At 41.6% G+C, this 20,617-nt stretch overlaps 2 protein-coding genes across 3 annotated transcripts in view; one reads left to right on the forward strand and one right to left on the reverse strand.

The window, feature by feature from the left end:
* Nucleotides 1-755: 755 nt before the first annotated feature.
* Nucleotides 756-18,574, reverse strand: UFD1 (ubiquitin recognition factor in ER associated degradation 1). Its single transcript, XM_060785891.2, has 12 exons — nt 18,447-18,574; nt 14,391-14,523; nt 13,186-13,218; nt 11,572-11,693; nt 10,301-10,431; nt 8,868-8,940; nt 8,442-8,510; nt 8,030-8,095; nt 7,696-7,743; nt 7,224-7,312; nt 5,411-5,492; nt 756-875 (listed from the first exon to the last, which is right to left on the reverse strand). The coding sequence occupies exons 1-12, from the start codon at nt 18,447-18,449 to the stop codon at nt 801-803; spliced, it is 924 nt and encodes a 307-aa protein (XP_060641874.1). The 5' UTR covers nt 18,450-18,574; the 3' UTR covers nt 756-800.
* The window catches only part of CDC45 (cell division cycle 45), a 31,487-nt gene continuing 29,430 nt past the window's right edge, over nt 18,561-20,617 (forward strand). Inside the window, exon 1 of one of the 2 annotated variants that reach the window (XM_060785889.2) lies at nt 18,561-18,868. In XM_060785889.2, coding sequence (XP_060641872.2) covers nt 18,815-18,868 — 54 coding nt within the window. In that variant the 5' untranslated portion in view covers nt 18,561-18,814. Of the gene's footprint in view, nt 18,869-18,909; nt 19,649-20,617 lie in introns of those variants that run through there. The other variant, XM_060785890.2, reaches the window with a different exon arrangement.

Raw genomic sequence — 20,617 nt, forward strand, 5'->3', positions numbered from 1 at the left:
CACAGGGCCACCACAAGCCCACAGGCGACGTCACAACACACAAGCTCTGACCTCAGTCCTTTCTAACCAAACGGACCTCCGGAGCAAGGCAGGAACAGTTCTTCTCTTCCAATACCACTCCCAGCCGTTCAGAGACAATTGGATAAGCGGTATTCGAAAAGTCAGAACTATCCCCAAAAGTCCAAGTCTCCCAGGAGCTGGATTTCAGAGGAAGGAATCCGCCCAACCGCCTCCGAGGTCCTCTTGTCTAAGAAAAGCAGATTAAATTCATTTCAAGCCTTCATCCTAAGGGTCCAGGCTCAAACGTTTGGTGCAGAGGGGAAGGGTTTTCATTTAGATCGTGCCTCACTGCCACCAAAGCGGAGCAAGTGACAGACAGTCCAAAAGAAAGAACCGTCCCAAAGGAATCTCAGGTGATACAGGCTTGGTTTCGGAGGAAGGACCTGGCCAAACCACCCCAAAGGATCCCTGGCTTGAGCAAAGCTGATTAATTAAATTCAAGGGGTCGTTGTTAAATCAACGAGCAATTTTGAAAACACAATTTTGAACTAAGGACAAGGAGAGGGCCCCAGCTCCCTGCTGCCATAAGCAGGGACATATTTTACTTAGCTCAAGTTCCATCCGAGTTAAGTCCTCGCCGGCAACAGGCTTTCCATTTCCAACTCTCTAAACCAGAACTTTTGTGAGGCTCTTTCTTCTCTCTGAAAGAACAACAAAGAAACAACCCAAGAAAAAGGCTCTGAAAGGATCCGAGGTACTGCAGCATTATTTTATTGTTTGGAAGCCAAAGGATTCAGGATTTAGGGTTTCCTTCCTTTCTTGCGCAGCGATTGGCCTTCTCCTGAAAAGGCAATGAAGCGTTGTCCAGGATCGTCCTGAGAAGAGGGAAGGAAACATATTACTATTAATAATAATAATTGGGGGGGGGGGGGGCGGTTGCCTAACAACCTCTTACTCTGCAACATTTTTACCATCCAAATCTATATTTAAATATTGTTATCACTATTAACTTTATTTATCCGCCGCTTTTCTCCTCATAGGGATGCAAGACAGCTAACAACACCACAATGTGATGGCAACTTACAACAAATCAAATACAAAAACACACACATACCAAAATAAACAATTAAATATTAGCATCTGGATATAAAGTTAAAATAAAATTAAAATACAATAAATACAATTACAGAACAAAACCTTGTCACGTATACCCTTTAGAAGAGGTATGGGCAAAGTTTCTAACTTGGGGGCCACACCCCCTGCTAGGAGGACTGGCTTCAGTGACTTAAGGAAGGAATGAAGGGAAGGAGGAAGGGAAGGAGGAAGGAAAGAGAGTTGGAAGAAAGGACAAAAGGGAGGAAGGGAAGGATGGAAGGAGAAAAAGGAAGAGTGGGAAGGAGGGAGGAAAGAGGGAAGGATGGATGAAAGGGTGGAAGGGAAGTATGGAAGGAAAGGAGGAAGAAAAAGAGAAGGAAAGAAGAAAAGGAGGAAGGGAAGGAGGAAAGAGAGAAAGAAAGAAAGACAAAAGGGAAGGAAGGAAGGAGAAAGAGGGAGGAAAGGAGAAAGGAAGGATGAAAAGGGTGGGATGGATGGATGGAAGGAAGGAAGGTTGAAAGGAATGGAGAGTGGGACAAAGAGAGAGGGAGGGAAGGGAGGGAGGAAAGAGAGAAGGATGGAAAGACAAAGGGAAGGAAAGAAAGAAGGAGAAAGAGGGAAGGAAAGAAGGACGAAAGGATGGAAGGGAAGGAGGAAGGAAAGAGAGAAGGAAGAAAAGATAGATAGAATGAGAGAGAGGAGGGCCTGAGAAAAGAGCCCAAGGGTTTGCCCATCCATGCTTTAGAACATGTTTCTATTCCAGCTCAACATAACAGGATTCTAAAATTCTTTAAACCAAAGCTGTTGTGTTGCATCAAAAAGACGTTTCACATATGCTACATAATTAATTATGATTATACTTTTTATGTCTTATCCCCACTTTAGAACATTTTCCTACCAAAGCAAAGTTTCAATGTAACAGGATTCTAAAATTTCTTCAGATCAATGCTATTGGGTTTCATTGACAAAATGTTTAATATATACTACATTAATAATAATAGTAATAATACAGCATATATGAAACGTTGTTGTTGTTTCTTATCCACCTTGACCCAAGGCTCGACGTGGGTTACAACAGTGATATTGTAGATATAAACGTATAGCTAGCCCCAGTTAGTAACCTTGCTGCCAATCATTGCACTATTTACAATTTCCGAGCTGTCTTCAAAGGCAGCCCCACGTAGAATGTAATTAGTGCAATGATTGGCAGCAAGGTTACTAACTGGGGCTAGGTATAGGGAGCACACCATGCCCCTATTAAAACAGCTCCACTGCCTGCCGATAAGTTTCTGGTCCCAATTCAAAGTGCAGGTTATCACCTATAAAGCCCTACATGGTTCGGGTCCAGCCTATCTTCGTTTTTGCATCTCCCCCTATGAACCGGCAAGGGCTTTAAGATCTGCCGGGGAGGCCCTCCTCTCGCTCCCACTCCATCTCAAGCAAAGCTGGGTTTTTTTTCCCCTATGTCAGGAGCGACATGAGAAACTGCAAGTTGCTTCTGGTGTGAGAGAATTAGACATCTGCAAGGATGTTTCCCAGGGGACGCCTGGGTGTTTTGATGTTTTACCATCCTTATGAGATGCTTCATGTCCCCGCATGAGGTGCTGGAGCTGACAAAGGGAGCTCATCCACACTCCCCCTGGATTTGAACCTCCGACCTGTCGGTCTTCAGTCCTGCCGGCACAAGAGTTTAGCCCATTGTGCCACCGGGGCTCCAGCACAGCTGGTGGGGATGAGGGAGAGGACCTTCACGGTGGTGGCCCCCCGATTTTGGAACATCCTCCCCAGGGAAATTAGACAAGCCCCCATACTGCAACACTTTCAGAGAGAGTTAAAACATGGCTCTTCAAGCAGCCCTTTGATAATGTTTAGGTACCAGCTAAACCGATTGCTGATTACTTTTGCACTTTAATGTTGATATTTTAATTGGTTCACAAGTGGGATGTTCAATTGATTGTACAGCCCATTTTAAATTAGTGGCTACTGCCATGTTTTACTGAGCACTTTATTTAATTTGAGTTGAGCTTTGTTAATTTCCGTATGTTGTGGTTTTATGTAAATTTGTGTGTTATTGATTTTATAAATGCTGATGTATTGTATTTTATATGTTGTGTGCTACTCTGTAAGCTGCCCCAAGTCCCTATGGAAGATGGTGGAGGGGTATGAATAAAGTTTTATCATTGTTGTTATTATTATTATTATTAATGGATAAAAACATAAATCCATTTAAAACACACAGATCAAAAACACAAGACGGAAACACACAATACCATAGCTATACCATAGCTATACAGGCACTCTCTGTGTTACAAACATTTGACTTAGAAATGACTCATAATTAAGAATAGGAGTGAGACAACAGGAAGTGAGAGCATATATACTCCTCGGAAGGGAAATCAACTCCTGAAAGAGTTAATTATCATGGGTGAAATTAAAGCTTTCTTGCTAATCGTTGTTTCCACAACAAGTCAATTTTTTCAAAATCCAATTATCATAGGAACAGAAAGTGAAGCGAAATCTTCAGAGCAGGGGCAGAGACAGCAAAAGTAACACCACAGGAGTGTTAACCCTTCCCTATGCTCTCCAAAACCATATATATATATATATATATATATATATATATATATAGGAAGTTACACTTTAAAATGTACCTGTTTTGACTTACATACAAATTACACTTACAGAACCTATCTTGTTCATAACTTGGGGACTGCTGTATAATTAAAATTGACTGGGATGGCCTGCAGGGAGGGCTCTTTCAAAGAATCCCAACAGTCTGTTTAAGATGGTCATTCCTCTAAGAAATTGTTTGATCCTAATCTATCAATAAGAGTGAGTGGCAGTTGGAGGGATGAAAATTCAAGACATCTCCCAGTCTATTTTTGGTCCCATTTTTCAAAAGAATATTCAATATGCAACTTTAACATTTGAATGTCCCCAAATCTTTTTATATTTGAACGAAGTTCATCTTAACCCATTACATTTTAGCAAAAAAGGCAAAGCCCAGAAGAGTAAAAAATGCATCCACTTTTCCTCAACAGACCACTCAAAGTCTCCTCTAAGAGAACACAGGCTTTGTTCAAAGAAGGGTTCTTTGAGCCCACTTGTTTACTGTTCAGCTTTTCTTTTCCTTTGATTGTGGATGTTTGTTCCCTTCCCCTGTTATTTGCTGGACTGCTTGCCCGTTAAGTACATAAATGTTGTAAACATCCCACATACTATTACCCCTGGGTGCAAGCTGACAAAAAGTTCAATCACAAATACAGATTACAAAAAAGCAATCAACAGAAGTATTATGTTATCCCAGGTACATATCAAAAACAACGGTGCAAGTTGTTTTATGAAAACACAAAGGAGCGCTGATTTTCCTTGTCTATTGAACAGTTAGCAATTGCAGTAACTGTTTATATAATTGAAATATATGGAGAAGAGATAAAATTGGTACATTGGGGAACATTAAGAACCCACACAGTGGGGTGGTTTGAGCACTGGGCTATGACTTTGGGGACCAGGACCAGGCTTTGGATCCTTGGTTGGCCATAGAAACCCAGTGGGTGAGCTTGGGCAAGTCACACTCTCTCAGCCCCTTAGGGTTGCTGTAAAATGGAAACACTTGAAGGCACAAGATGGAAAAATAATAATTTAAAAATAACACTGGCCAACACACATTTTGGTGCCTCAAATGGTAGAAATAATAAAAATAATAGGTATCATTATTTTATTTCTTTGTGGCTCAAGATGTAGGATTTGTTTCTGATTCAAAAAATGGCACCAGTTTTCACCTATCACCTGTCAGTTTTCACAAAACATATGCCATATACTTAGTCACCCATAGAAAACCATGATAACTCTATCAAAGAAACTAAGAGTTGATATGGTCTATCTCATGAAATGTTCTAAATCAGCACCCCAAAGAACCCCAGGGAACAGGCCTAAAGACCAAGAAAAAACATTTTTTAATTGGGCTGTGTAATCTAACTAAAGCAAGTTCAAGCCTATCTATGTAGCAATGCCCTAATCCACCAAGAAAATCAGCAGGTATACATCCAGATGATATGAAACCATCAGAGATGGTATATAATGGAGGTATGACTTCTGGATTTTCTGGGCTTCATCAGCAATACCTAGCTACTAGCCAGACTGTCTTGGCCCCACCAGTATCACAGATCGATTTCAAGAAATTACCCTTCATGACTTTTCACAAACATTACAAGTAGTTTCATGCATAAAAATGGCATACATGTCCCTCTAGTCAAGTATGTTAACCCTTTGGAGAAACAGACAATCCCACCTATGAAATTTCATAGGTACTCACTTCTTCGATTTTTTTGACCAGCGGCCGCGAGTTCCTGATGAAGGTGATCTTGCCAATCTTGAACTCATAATTAGGAATGCCTCTGTGAAAGAGAAATCAGGGCCTGTTACTTATTTATTACAAATATACAAGACCCGATAGGCCACAGTAACAATAATAATAGACTGCTGTGAGTTTTCTGGGCTGTATGGCCATGTTCCAGAAGTATTCTCTCCTGATGTTTCGGTCACATCTATGGCAGGCATCCTCAGAGGTTGTGAGGTCTGTTGGAAACTAGGCAAGTGGGATTTATATATATATATATATATATGTGTGTGTGTGTGTGTGTGTGTGTGTGTGTGTGTGGAATGTCCAGTGCCAGACAGCCTGGAAAACTCACAGCAACCCAGTGATTCTGGCCATGAAAGTTTTCGACAACACATTGATAATAATAATAATAATAATAATAATAATAATACTTTAAGAGCCTGCCACAACCCTTGTCCAAAGCCGATAATTATTTTTATGCCCATCTAAGGAAGGACAAAAACTAAGGGAGCACGAAGGCATTAAACCTCAAGTCTAGATTGAAAGGGATGCCATTTCATCTTGAAATTTCCCCAATTTCAGTGGTTCCAAATGCATTCGACTATTAACATCATTTTTTTTTTTCATGTCAGGAGCGACTTGAGAAACTACAAATTGCTTCTGATGTGAGAGAATTGGCTTTCTGCAAGGAAGTTGCCCAGGGGACCACTGGAAGTTTTGATGTTTTACCATCCTTATGGGAGGCTTCTCTCATGTCCCCGCATGTGGAGCCAAAGCTGACACAGGGAGCTCATCTACGCTCTCCTTAGATTCGAACCTCTGACCTGTTGGTCTTCAGTCCTGCCGGCACAAGGGTTTAACCCATTGCGCCAGTGGAGGCACAGAAAAACAAAACAAAACATCATAATGAAGGAGTTTATCAGCAGCTTATATTACTAAGTCCCTACAGGAAAGGGGGAAAACTCGGAAAGTTGTGTCAAAGGCAAACAGGATGCAATATTTTTTGGGGGGGAGGGGGGTGGAAGGTTAGCAACTTGAACATGAACATTTTGTAAGACAATATTTTTTTGTTTGTCTCACTAAGTTACAAGGAAGTGCAGTTCAGATGAAGAAACAATTAAGGAAATGAGAACTGGCAATGTTAGATGAGGCACTCCCCCTCCTTTTTTGTGCTCATCTCTTATAGAAAATGTAAACATTGCACTGAAGACTTCATCATAAATAAGCGACTTTAAAGATCCAATCTCAAAAAGCCCTTTTAAAATCCCACTGCTTAGTTGGGATTGTTATCCAAGCACACAATTACCAATTAAAGAGAGAAACATCAACTGTACAGGACCGAACAGTGAAGATGTGGGAATTAAGAGAAATTGACAAGTTAACAATAAGTACAAGGATAATAATTAATATAAATTAATATAAATAAAAGGATAAGTCACTGGACACATTCTCAAAAGAATGGACAGTATTTTATCAATCTGAGAGAAAGACTTTAGGTACAGGTTTGGAGACATAAAATGTGGGGATATTGACTTGGTACACAAAAGAGAAGCTGGAAAATCCACTTTTAAAACTAATTTATGTCTAAGTTGGTAGTTTTAGAGTTATAAGTAGAGATGTATGCTTGTTGTACTCTTTTCTGTGCCCTTTTTACTATCAAGAAATTAATTCAAAATATTGGTCAAAAAAAATGATTGTCAACTAACCCAGAACTTTCCTGTCAAACAAACAAGCCATGTGAGTTTGGCAAGGAAAATATGAATAGAATTGTTTGGGGCAAACTAACCTTCGGATGTCTCCGGGTTTAATAGGAAAAGGATTCGCTTCAACACCTTTCTTTTTCCCATCCAATCGGTTTCCAGATCCTGAAAACGCCTAGGGAGAGAGAGAGAGAGAGATAGCTACAGAACCAACAACCCCTTGTTCCTGTAAAAATTAAGCCTAAAGTCTCTAATTTATTAGTCCAAATTTCATTCATTCAAACTGTTCTCAGAGTTTGCAAAAAATACTAAGATTGCTTCACAAGGTGAAAACGGTAATTCCCATTAGCCTTAGCCCGCGCTCAGAGAGGGTAATTGCAATCCCCAACCTAACTCTCTCAGCCCCGCTTTAGAACAGTCGTCGGGGATACGTTAAGAAACACCATCTTATAATCTCAGTTGTTTTTTTTCTCCCCAGACTAGTACTTTGTAGGAGCGCACTCAGCATTAAGTGAAATATAATAGCCCCCTATTTGCACAACTAAATAAAAGACTTACGCGGAATCCTTTGTCACTCACATAGTCGCCAGGATCTGCTTCACCTTCCTGGAAAAGCAAAGACGACAAGACACTTTGGGTCTCTTTTTTAGAAAGCAAAAGCGGGATAAGGAGAAGGAAGAGGAGGAGGAGAAGTTGTTTATTTCATCCTGGCTCCAGGGCTCGAAAGCTTCCCGCAAGAATTACCTGTGGCAGAGTGTGCTTTCACCAGGAATATTTGGCCCTCCCGATATTTTGGGAAGGCATTTCTACCACTCAATGCTTTATTTTTTTAAGCTATATAAAGGAAAGTAGGAGAATCAATCAACAAAGCACACCACAAGAGGCAACTTACTGTGGCTTCCTCATGCTGCGCCTGCCTTTCTGGCTCTTTGTAACCCAAGGGCGCATCGAAGTCTACCTACATCAAATGGATGCAAAATGCACAATCACTCAACAGCAACAGGCTTAAGGACCGGCCTCTTTTGTTTACTTAATACACAATATTGACAGGCTGGTTTTCAACAGTTCCTTTCCAAGTGGTTCCCTCTTTCCCCAGAAATAGAATTTAAGCAGCAAAAGGGGGGGGAGGGGGTGTTTGTTCATTCATTAATGCCTAGCCAACATGACATTTGCATTGATAAAAATATACAAGATGTAACACAGCAGCAATATCAAATAATACAATAAAAACAACAATATAGAAGAACACAATATAAAAGAGTATAAAGTCACTACATAAAACAAGGGAACAATCACCAACTTACATTCATATCACACTCTATGATGGACACTGCTTTGTCGGGTTTAGTCTCCATGACTCGAAGCTCATATATCTAAAAAGAAAGGAAAGAAAATAAGTCACCATTACTACTATTGTGAGCAATTTTCATGACTATGCCTTGGAAATCCTCTCCTAGTTGGATTAAACTGGACACCATCAAGCACCCCAGATCTCCTTAACTGGGAGACAATTATTTTGATTATGTATTATTTTTTATTTAGAAAATTTTGATCCTGCTCTTCAGCCACAAAGGCACTCTGAGATTATAAAAGTTTGCAAATTTGCCCTCAGGCTGACAATCTACATTAGCTGAATCAGGTTTAATAAAGACATTAGAAAACAAATGTAAGGATTGAATAGAAATATAGGCAGAAGATCCACAGTGGAGCGTCAACCCACCCGGTCTTACCTTCTCGTTGTAGTTGATGGCAATCACATCCCCAGTGGTCAGGCACGCAAAATTTCTCAGTGCATTTTCCAATCTTTAGCGGACGTTAAGTCGAAACAGCATCTCAAGGTGAAAGTGGCTGATCACTCCAGGAGCTCGCTTCCCGGCGTTTTTAAACCTTCCCAGTCAACTCCACCCCCCAGGTTTTCCCCACCCCTCGATGGTCAGCTGGTAGCGATCATTCCGCGGGCCGGCGATCAGGCGATCAGAAACTTCTCGGTAGATGTGATCGCAAGCCTACTTAGTGCAGCATTCTGTTCCCATGGCAGAATATATACAAATGGAAAGAGCACAAACAGGACGCCAGGGCAACGGCTCTCTCCCACTCACCATTCCCTAGCAACTGGCAATGAGAGGCATGCTGCCTTTGACAGGGCAGGTCAAGTGGCCCATAATGGACAGTTGCCGCGAACAACCTCACATTGCCAAGATCGGACCAGTCTTCTCCTTGAAGTGCTTTTATTCTTATAAGAGCCCTGAAAACCTCCTCGGTGGGCTTTGCTTGTTCTTCCCCTTCCCTTCTCATCTTTCATTTTGTTTTTCTACTCGCATTCTTGGGTTTCAGACTGTTTGTCTGTTCCCAATCTTAGGCCAGCCACTTAGGGCACTTTGTTGGCTAATTAGCAGGCTTTAGAAGAAATACCGTGGGACCTTGGTGTCTGCTGGCGTTTGGTTCCTGGGACCCCAGTGGATGCCAAAATCCATGGATGCTCAAGTCCCATTATATAAAATGTGGGGAGGAATCCAAGTTTGCTTTTTGGAAATCAAAAAATATATTTTTAAGATGTGGGTGGTTGAATCTGTGGATTTGAAGGGCTGACTATAAGAAGCAAGACCGATTCCACATTCCTATGGGTGAAAAAAGTTACTGTAGAGGAGGCATCCTCAACCTGCATCTCTCCAGCTGTTTTGGCCTCCAACTCCCAAATTCCTCACCACTGAACAAGTTGACTAGGGCTTTTGGGAGTTGGAGGCCCAAAAAGCTGAAGAGTTGCAGTTTGAGGATGCTTGCTTTAGAGCAGTGGTTCTCAACCTGTGGGTCACCAGATGTCTTGGCCTTCAACTCCCGGAAATCCTAACAGCTGGTAAATTGGCTGGGATTTATGGGAGTTGGAGGCCAAAACACCTGGGGACCCACAGGTTGAGAACCACTGCTTTAAAGGAATACAATCATTCACTTTCACTTACATCTCACTCTTACAAGGCAGGCTCCCTGCAGTGCCCATTCATGTCTCTGTTACCAGCTTCTGGATATACAAACCATGCACATGCTGGTCTCTGTTTTGACTGATCCATAGAGCAGTAATGGAGGGGAAGAGGTTGACAGTGTGAACACAGGTTAGCTTTCCACCTGTATTTCTGTAGCTCCCACAAAAGGCTGAAGAAAAGGATACACCGCTTTGGGGTTGGTGATGTCAAGGAAGTCAGGACTTTGAGGTTGAAATTTAGAGTACGTTGCCACCTGAAGGTTTACACTCTCTATTTGCACAAGGCCCCCTTCTTCCAGAAGGAGGTTTTGCATCATCTGCAGAACAGAAGACAGGAGCATACATTCATGCTCTTCCTTGGGAGACTAAGGATGCATCTGTGCTGTAGAATGAATGCAGTTTGACTCCAGTTCAACAGGCTCAATGCTTATGGAATCCTGGGAGCAGTAGTTTTACAAGGCCATTCGCCTTCTCGGCCAATGAGGGCTGTTTTTTCCCCAAATGACCACTCTCAGGATCCCACAGAACTGAGGCAGGGCAGTTCAACTCTATACCATTAACTCAATGGTATAGAGTAGGCATGGCCAAAACACTTGGATTTGAAGTCCAAGTGTTTTGGACTTCAACTCCCACAATTCCTAACAACCTCAGCCCTTTTCCTTTTCCAACTCAGCCACTTAAGGGATGAAGTTTGCACATGGCTGGTGTAGATGCACCCTGGGAACCAAACCAGATGCAAAAATTTAGAGCAAGCAAAGAGTCACTTCTTTAGAGCAAAAAAGCAGAATACAAATTAAATAACAGTAACAGTATTTATTTATTTATTACCCATCTCTCATTTAAGCTCGAAACATGGCACAACATATTTAAATACATCTATAAAATCACATATTAAAACATAGTTAATTAAAATGCAACCATAAAAGCATATCTCAAAACACACAATATTAAAATACCCGAGACAAAACAATAACAACAATAGTAGTAACAGTAGTGTTAATAATAATAACTGAAGTTGTTATGCAAGCAATGCAAAAAGGAGAAAGCTGAAACCTATGCATTTGAAGTGGAACCTGAGAAGCTCATTTGGACAAGCTATTCAATGTAAGTAAGCCAGAAATAATGAAGAATCAGGCAACAGCTTCCACAGAGATCTTTCAAGTTCAGAGTAGTTGATAATACTGGCCAACTCACCTTCGGGTGCCTCCAGTGTTAGACCTGTTTTATGGGTCTATCTGACCCACTTATTCCAAAAATGGCCCCAGTTTTCTCCTAGCAGTCCTAGTTTTTTTCGATACAGAACATATGCTATCTACCAGTTGCCCACAGAAAGCCAGGATAACTTCATCTAAGAAATGAGAGTCGATGCAGTCTATCCCATGCCATTTTCTGAATCAGGGCCCCAAATAATTCCAGGAAGACACCTAAAAACCAAGACACCGACTGTGTCCACTTACCCAGTGTGGAAGATAACATATGCCCTCATCTGCCACGAATTCAAGCACACCACAGTGGGTCATACGGTCTGAATTTTTATTGGTCAATTTAAATAACATAGGATAGGTAATATTCAGTCGACCTAATAAGAACAGAAGAGGAACAATATGCTGTTAGGCTAATACCCCCCAAAAACATCTAGGTCAGGGTCTTATGTAAGCTTAAAATGAAAAGCACACCTGAGCTAGGTTTCAACCACCGACCTATATACAACTCAAAATCATGTAACAACTGATTAATTTTCCATTAACAAACAAAACAGCTAGCCAGGGAAAATAATTAGGCAAATAGAATGAAGTAGATATTTGGCCAATAGACAATGTAAGCAATTGCAAGCTTATCTAGGCTGCACCTGAGACAGCTTTTATAACTTGATCTCAGGTGCACAAAACAATGCAGTGACTAATGTACAAACAAACTGCCCATTTCATATATGGCTTAAAATAAAATATCAGGACAAGGATTTGACCAAGAGACAATAAAACAATTTAGGTTGAAAGAGTCTTGTCTCAAGAAAAGGCCCAAGAACTTAAGAACTTTGCTAAAACTCGCTAAGGATATGGCTTGATATAAACCAGTCAGCTATGCTTCCCCATAACCTGTAGACTCCCCAAACCTATCAGCCCCATCAGTCCATGTTGCCAATGGTCAAAGACAATGGCACCTAGCACCCAACAGCATCTCAAGCAGAACAGATTTGTATTCCTGATCAAGACTTTGCTCAGTTTTGTTTATGTTGCATACATTACAGTTAGGGGGGAAAGCCTACAGATCATTCTATGGCTGTCATCCTCCTTTACTATAGAGAAGAAGTTCCCAAACTATGTTCCACGCAACCCTAGGACCCCACAAAATGGATTTTAAAATAAAACCCCATTAGACCAACTATTTGGTTTACAGTCTCCATACTAGGTTTTTTTTTCTTTTTTGTTCAGATATGGAGAAGATGAGTATTGGGATAGCATTCATAAAATGTCAATAGTAAAATGTACTCAAAGACTAGTGTAAAATGATCCAGAAGATCTATTTCGATTAAGCAAATCATAGAGATAGAGTTAAGGTCAGTAACAGAGCAGGGCTTCTTAAAAGAGAGAGTTTCATCCCCTTAGCTCAATGCTGGGCTCGCACTGCAACAATAGGTAGTGTTTACAATGGATTCTGCAGAAAATGCTTCATCTATATTTCATAAAAAGGGGAAATCAGCCTGTGTAGCAACCCTTGCAAATACTGATTTATTATCAGCAAACCTACTACCTATGCAAAAAGGGTTTGTGAGTGGAAAAAGTTGAAGAAGTCCTGCTACAGAGTATTGAGGACGCATCATATTTTGAACTTCAGCTTCCAAAAGTCCAAGCCAAGGGCAGCTAACCAGAAGAGACCATGAGAGATGATGTTCAAACCATCTGGCAGCTGAAAATTCTTTGATTCTATGTTCCTGACTGTCAGAAAGGGGGTGGACTGAATGGCCCCTTGATGTCTCTTCCAACTCTAGGTTTCTATGACTATTCTGTGCAGTAACTGAATAACCAGTCTGACCCTACACATTACAAAGGAGTTGAACAGAAGTTACTCACTGAGCTGATCCAAAGCAGAGGGAGGCATAATTACTGTGGAAACAAACAAGAAAGTTGTTGTAAGTTGAGGCAACAATGGGACATGAACATAGTTCCGACTACGCAGTTTAAAGCATTTTAGGACATAACTGTGAGTTAAAAGAAACCTCAAATTCCTCTCACACCTCTCTCTTCCACTGGGAAACAAAGAGAATATTAGCACAATGTCAGTCTGGTCTAGATAGACCATTGGGAAGACAAAGGGATCTTTCTAGATGGAGGAACACCAGAGTTGCGCATTGAAAGGGCTGCTGGTGCTGCTGTTCTGTCTGCTTCCTCCTTGTGTGTGAAAAGAAAAAAGGAGACAAGCGAGAAGTTACAAGTGGAAGACACCAACATCTGTAAGCTTCCCTCAATGAAATGGGACGGTTGCATCATAAAAGCCCTATCACAAAGGAGCTTGACACAGCAGTATAATAAACACAACTCACTCTCCACTGACCATGTGATATGGCTTTCCAACCTGTATTTATGACTTATTGACACTTAAAATTAGACATCCTGGCTTCTCACCTTGTGCAACGAATAGTGTAGTTGACTTTTTCCTGCTTTATTTTGTTTTTCCTAGCATATACAGGGGGTTGTTTTCTATACAGTACCGTTTCATTTATCTAGGTCTGAAAAAATATATTATAAGCATTTTCTAGGTCCTCCAGCTCAACTCTATACTAGCCTTTTAAAAATATATATAGATTCATCAATGGTGAAGGAGCCACAAAAGAGAAGGGGGGGGAGGTATTATAATAATAAAGAAATAAAATATGTATAAGTAGATAAAAGGTGTGTAGTAGAGGTATATGAAGTATAAGTTATAATGGAAAGTTTAAAAATGATAAATATGCTTAAAGATGTCATAGATTTATTTTTCTTTTACTGTTGGTTTGTATATAATATGGTATACTCCCTTGTCTAAGATATTGTAAAAAGAGGGAAAAAAACTCTATACTAGTCTTGGGGCAAAAGTCCCTGTCCTTTAGGGCTCACTATTATCCACCTTTTCACGTATCCCCCGCAGAGATGGCAGGCAGTCTATATGTCTTTCAGTCCGCTCCTTCTTCCCAAAGTAACCACAAAGGTGACAAAAATGCTTTGCAGCTCATTGTTATTTTAGGTCCCATAAGAGAAGACCACTCCAGAGAGCATCCCAAAGAAAAACCAACACATACTTTTCCCTCCTTTCTCCACATCGGATCGGTCATTAGGCCCAGCAAGCATTGACACTGAGAAACAACGGTATTGAGTTGAGAAACGGTTCTGGAAGACTCGGGGAATCGGATGATCAAACATGTTGAAAGAAAACTGGGGAGAACAAAATAAGTTATAAGCCAAGGCATTCGAAGACGTGGGTGGCCTTTACACAGAACACGACAAGCCAAAGTGGTCAAGATACTGAGACAGAAAGAGAGAACTTTTGACCCCGAAAATGTCTCAGGCTATAACCCCCACAATTCCTTAACATGGCCATTGACAGGCGGGCTTCTGGGAGTTGTAGTCCAACACATTGTTGTAGTAGTAGGCCCCCTCCCTATTGGCATTTCGGAGGAAAGTGAAGACCTGGTTGTTCGAGCAGGCATTTGAATAGGCAGTGTAATGAACATAGGAATACAGAACAACGGATGAGATTGGATTGTGATTTTACTTGAGACGTTAATGAGACGTTATATTGATGTTTAACTGTTTATTATGTTATTATTGTATTCATTTTTTAACTGTTTTATGATGTTATGCATTGAATTTTTGCTATTGTTAACCGCTTTGAGTCACCCGAGGGCTGAGAAAAGCGGTATATAAATGAAGTAAATAAATAAATAAATAAATTGGAGGGGGATGCTAACAGTTTTCCATCCAGATAAAGCTTAATTGGACATCCTTCTTTCATGAGGTTGATGTGAGGCTCAAACCAGCAGACGGCGAATCAATATTGCATATTTAGCATTGTTGTGTGCCTTCAAGTCATTTCCAACATTGGACAAATTGGATTTTCTTAGTTCAGAGGGTTGACCATTGCCTTCCTCTTACATTGAGAAAGCACAAATTGCCCAAGGTCTCCCTTTGGGGTTCCATGGCCAAGCAAGGGATGCAGCCACACTGTAGAATTAATGCAGTTTGACTCCACCTGAATTACCCTGTCTCAATGCTATGAAATCACAGAAGTTGTTGTTTTGCAAGCTCTTTTACCTTCTCTGCAGGAGTGCTCATGCTACCCCAAAATTACAACTCCCAACAACTCCTGAGGTTGAGAGTTGGAAATGTTTATCCCACTCCTTTAGAAGATTCCTATCACATCCCACTGTTATTGTGAGATTATTCCACCTTAACTGCCATGTTAATATCATACAGAAGGATGTGATTTGCAGTTGAAGGAGGGGCATTGAGAAACCTCAGCTGGAGAGCTCTCAGGTCTTACTAAAAAGCAAGCCTTTGCATTCCAAAGGAAGTTGCCAAAGAGGAATCAAAGTGCTCTAAACATGTGGAGTGATAACAACCTTATGCCTTACCTGAGGAATGTCATTTTCCCCATTTGATGTTCTTGTAACCCAGCTGGAATTTAGAAACTGTACTTTTATTTACACTTGCATTTTATAAAGAAAATATATGTGCGTGCATATACATACATACATGTGTGTGCAAGTATCTGTATGTATATACACACATACATACACTGTATATACTCATGTATAAGTCAAGGACATGTTTGAGGGTAAAAATTATGGATTTTGATATGACCCATGGGTAAGTTGAGGGTTATTCTGTAGAGAGGGGAAAGCGCCAGTGCTGCCGCTACTATTTTCCCCTGCAGGACATTCAGTAAGTCTAGAAGCAGCTTGGCAGCCGAGAGTACAGGAGACTGGTGATTCTTTGAAGTTCCCCTGAGTTGGACCAAGTGTTTGCCTTTTGCCATCTTACTCAAAGAAGGGGGAGGTTCCTGTCTTGATCAGAGTTACAGTATGTACACAGACCTGTGGATAAGCCGACCCAGGTTTTTGGAGTTGATGTTCCGGCTCAAATTTCTAGATGAATACATCAATGTATAGTTCTCAAACATACTATATGGATACACATAATAATTAAAAATGTATAGAGATACACATAAGTCTATAAATGAGTCTATAATTCCCAAAGATACAATAAGTATATGAATAGTAATACTACTAACAAGAAAACATGTCCTCTGCCACCGAGCAATCCAATTTTTTAGTGTCAATAATATGGCTCAAAATTTCTAGATGTATACATTATATATAGACTTATACATGAGTCTATATATGAGTTTATAGTTGCCAAACATAGTAAAAGTAAGTATATGGATACATGTGAAACTGCCTTCTATTATCTCAGGCTATCTTTTCAAACAAAGAGGCCTAGGACTCAAAGCCAGGTTCCTTTTGGCATCCAAATATGTATGATGATGCTACCAAGGGACCACAGTTTTTGGTTCCATGTTCTAGCTCCAATTTCTAGACTTATACATGAGCCTATAGACTTGTACATGAGTTTATATACTGTATTGATGTGAGTCTAATGCGCCATCGACCCTAATGCGCACCTCAATTTTCAAAACCCTGAAATAAAAAAAGTATTTGCTGGCAGCACACTGTCATTTGGACAAAAAAGGTGTGCATTACTGTTGCTGCCTGTTTAGAATTCCTTCTTTCAAAGCAAAAGTGTTAGGACACCAAAGCTTCCAGCGACTGAGAGGAAACCCTTGGGGTGCATCTATGCTGTAGTATGAATGCATTTTAATTGCTTTGGTTCAATGCTATGAAGTCATGGCGGCTGTAATTTTCCAAGGTCTTGAGCCTTCTCTCCCAAAGAATGTGGATGCCTCATAAAACTACACCTGGAGGGAGGGAGAGCAAAAGTTGGTCCAGGTCTGGCCTATAGAGTATTATTATATTATTACATATATATAATTTTATTAGCATAGCACAATATTAGTATTATACATCATTATATTGTACTGTACCACTATGCTGCAGTATTATTAGTAATATTACATGCACTATATAATACAGACTTATTATATAATTATATCGTACTACATGATTATACCACAATATAATACACTATCAGTATATTATACTATTGGTATTTTACAATACATTGTACTATATTATAAGTTTTAGTATATACAATATACAATATATTATATTATAGCATTTTAAAGTATTATTACATTACAATGTAATTATTTCTACATATTATAATATTATATATATTGAGGGGCTCCAGAGTGATGCTGCAGGAGACATGATGTAGCTGTGATAATAATAATAACGTAATACACTTAATAATAATAATAATGTAATTAATAATGTAATTAATTATGTAATGCACTTAAACACAATCGGCGCTGACAAAATTACCATCTGCCAGCTGCAGAAGGCCACCTTACTGGGATCTGCACGCATTACTTGCCGATACATCACACATTCCTAAACACTTGGGAAGTGTTCGACGTGTGATCCAATACAACAGTCTGCAGACTGTCTGCTGTGGACTGATCTTGTTGTGTTTCAAATAATACAATATCATAGAATCATAGAGTTGGAAGAGACCCTGTGGGCCATCCAGTCCAATCCCCTGCCAAGAAGCAGGAAAATAGCATTCAAAACATCCCTGACAGATGGCCATCCAGACATCTAATACCAATTAAATACTAATGGCTGCTAAATACTACTGTTAGTCATTTGATTCTAATATATTAAATATAATTACAACTTATCATCTATAATAATATATGATATACTGTTTTGTTATTGTATATTTAAAGTTGTCATGTTTTGTATTGTGAGTCCCTTTGAGTCTCTGTATGGAGAGATAATGCAGGATATAAAGAATCTAGAGTAGGCCTTGATCCCCAGAGTCCTGTCAAGAACACAAGGCTTGCGATGGAGGCTGCCTCCACCCCCCAAAGAGTAAGAAGAAGAGTCAAGAAGACCCCACCAATGTCCCTGTCACCAGAAACAAGGCTTCTTCAACCACAGGAGCCCTGTCCTGCCCTCCACTGTGGCTCCCAAGCAAAGCCAAGTCTCCCCAAGGCAGCCTCGGGCGGCAGAGGCCGAGGGGGCGGCAGCAATGGCGGCTTCCTTCACTTTTCTCAGCAGGAGGCCTATCCCAGAGCCGCCGCCCCCTCCCAAGCCAGTTCTGAAGTCACAATGCAGGCGACGGGGCAGGGAGGCTCCGGAAAAGCCTCAGGGCCTAGGCCTCAAAGCCCTTACCATGGCGGCCTAGAGTTCCTCCTTTGCCTCTCTTGCTTCGGACCCGACCAAGGCCTCCGCGCCGCCGCTTGTCGCTCGCCTCACCGCCAGGGACACCTTCAACAACTCCGGCTCCACATGAAAGACCCGCGAAAACGCCTTCACTTTCGAAGGAATGTTTAGGAAGACATCGAAGGCCGTCAAGGCCTTGCAAAGTGGTGTTTTGGAATTCGTAACTACATGTCCCAGAATGCGCTTCGAGGCCTCTTCCGCCTTGGAAGCAAAAGGGGCGGGGTTTCGGGCAACTCCTCTGAGGACAACATAGGTTGGGCTTGGGTCTTCTTCACCTGAGCTGAGCTGAGCTGAGCGGGCCGGGCCGACCCGCCCCTATGCCTCGCCGCCAAGTCATCTCAGTCCCCGAAGGAGTCTCATCACTTCCGGCTGTGAGTCGCCATTATTTCCCCCCCCCTCCTCCGTGAGAGAGGAAAGTGCTCCGCGTCACTCCTAATCCGCGGAATCAAATCCTACATTTCCTGCTCGAAACTGGGGGTTCTTCCAGGCTGCCCTTTATTCCAGGATCTGACCCCAGATTACCTGTTTCCAAGTGGAGTATATGCGGCCCCACTGCCAGATAACCTGGGAGAAACAGATAATCTGGGATCAGATCCTGGGATATAGGGGCAGTGTGGAAGGGCCCTGGAATATCTAGCAGTGTGGGCTCCGAGAACTCAGGGCCCTTCCACACAGCCACATAATCCAGAATATCAATGCAGAAAATCCCATAATATCTGCTTTGATCTGGGTTATCTGAGCCCACACTGCCATATATCCCAGTTCAAAGGAGATGATTGGATTCAGCTGTGTGGAAGGGGCCGAAGTCAAGGGCCCTTGGCTGTTGTGCGGCGACTGAGCAAATGTTCCGGCTGACTATGCCCAGGTGGTGATTGGTGTCAGGTACCGGGGCGGGCCCGCTTCGAACTTGTCCAATGAAGATCACGGAAAGAGAGAGAGAGAGGAGACAGCCCATTGGTCGAGGCCCGGAGCGTGGCGGCCAATAGGGAAAGGGAAAGGTTTTGGCGCCTTCCTTTGAGCGGGGAAGACAGCTTCCCGAGGAGTTTTGTCGCCCGACGCCATTGCCGCCTTCCTGTCAGCGGGTTCTTCGGCCTTTGAGCATGTTCTTAACGGACTTCCGCAAAGAGTTCTACGAGGTGGTTGTGAACCAGGTGAGCGGGAGCTTTTCTCCGGGAGTCTGCCGCCGCTCCCTCTTTGAGGCGCGGCCATGATGGAGGAGGAAGGCCTCCGCCCGCTCTCAGGAGCCCAGGGAGCTCCCTCAGGGGGACTCCCACTCTCAGAAGCTGCGAGGGACTCGGGGCAACCATTTTCTTGTCCTAATTAGAAACTTACCCATTGTAGTGCTCATTACTGCCACTCAATCAACAAACTGCGAATGATCAAAGTTTTAGCAGTTCCCACACTTGAATAACACCAGCACTCCACTTCTGTAGGGATTGAAGTGGAGGCTTTTCAACAGAGCCTGGATGGCCATCTCTCAGGCATGCTTTGATGGTGTCCTCCTGCCTGGCTGAAGGGGGTTGGACTGGATGCCCTTTGGGGTTCTCTAGAGAAATATAGACTGCTTGGGAATCCATTGGAGTCTCCTTCTCTGGAGATTTTTGAACTAAGGCTGGGTGGCCATCCAGGGCTGCTATGAGTGTGCCTTTCTGCCTGGCTATTTATTTTTATTTATTGTGTCAGAAGTGAATTGAGAATACAGTTATAATGTATTTTAAATTAAAAACACAAAGTTAAAAACTTGGCATTATACAAGATTTCATTTCACCAGAAGATGGCCACTTGGAGAGCCTCTGGTTTCACTGTAAGAAGGTGCATGTTTTTGGAAAACACCATTTGGAGATCATAACTTTAAAAAAGCATGACCTTTTGGGAAGAGCCAAAAATCCCTTTGTTTAGAATCTTCTCTTGTGGTGTACAACCAGATGTAATTGTGCTAGGCAATGATTGCAGCTGTTAGACCGAATAACCTGTTATCTCTGATCTGTTAGGAAAATAGATATTTTTGCCAGTTCATAAAACAGCAGAACTTTAGAAGTGTTTTTAGTTGTCCATATATATATATACTCTCCCATAAAACAACTTGTTTTATATCATGCACTCAAAAGACAAAAATTAAG

This window comes from Anolis sagrei, chromosome X, assembly GCF_037176765.1.
Source record: "Anolis sagrei isolate rAnoSag1 chromosome X, rAnoSag1.mat, whole genome shotgun sequence".
Classification (NCBI taxonomy): Eukaryota; Metazoa; Chordata; class Lepidosauria; order Squamata; family Dactyloidae; genus Anolis; species Anolis sagrei.

Bases quoted from the DNA above. Each gene is read 5' to 3' on its own strand.
- UFD1 (XM_060785891.2), bottom strand. The intron at 10,432-11,571 runs GTAAGTGGACAC...TCTGTTCTGCAG, and splicing joins TATGTTATCTTCCACACTGG to ATGATGCAAAACCTCCTTCT. The intron at 7,744-8,029 runs GTAAGTTGCCTC...TTGCTTTTCCAG, and splicing joins CGCAGCATGAGGAAGCCACA to GAAGGTGAAGCAGATCCTGG.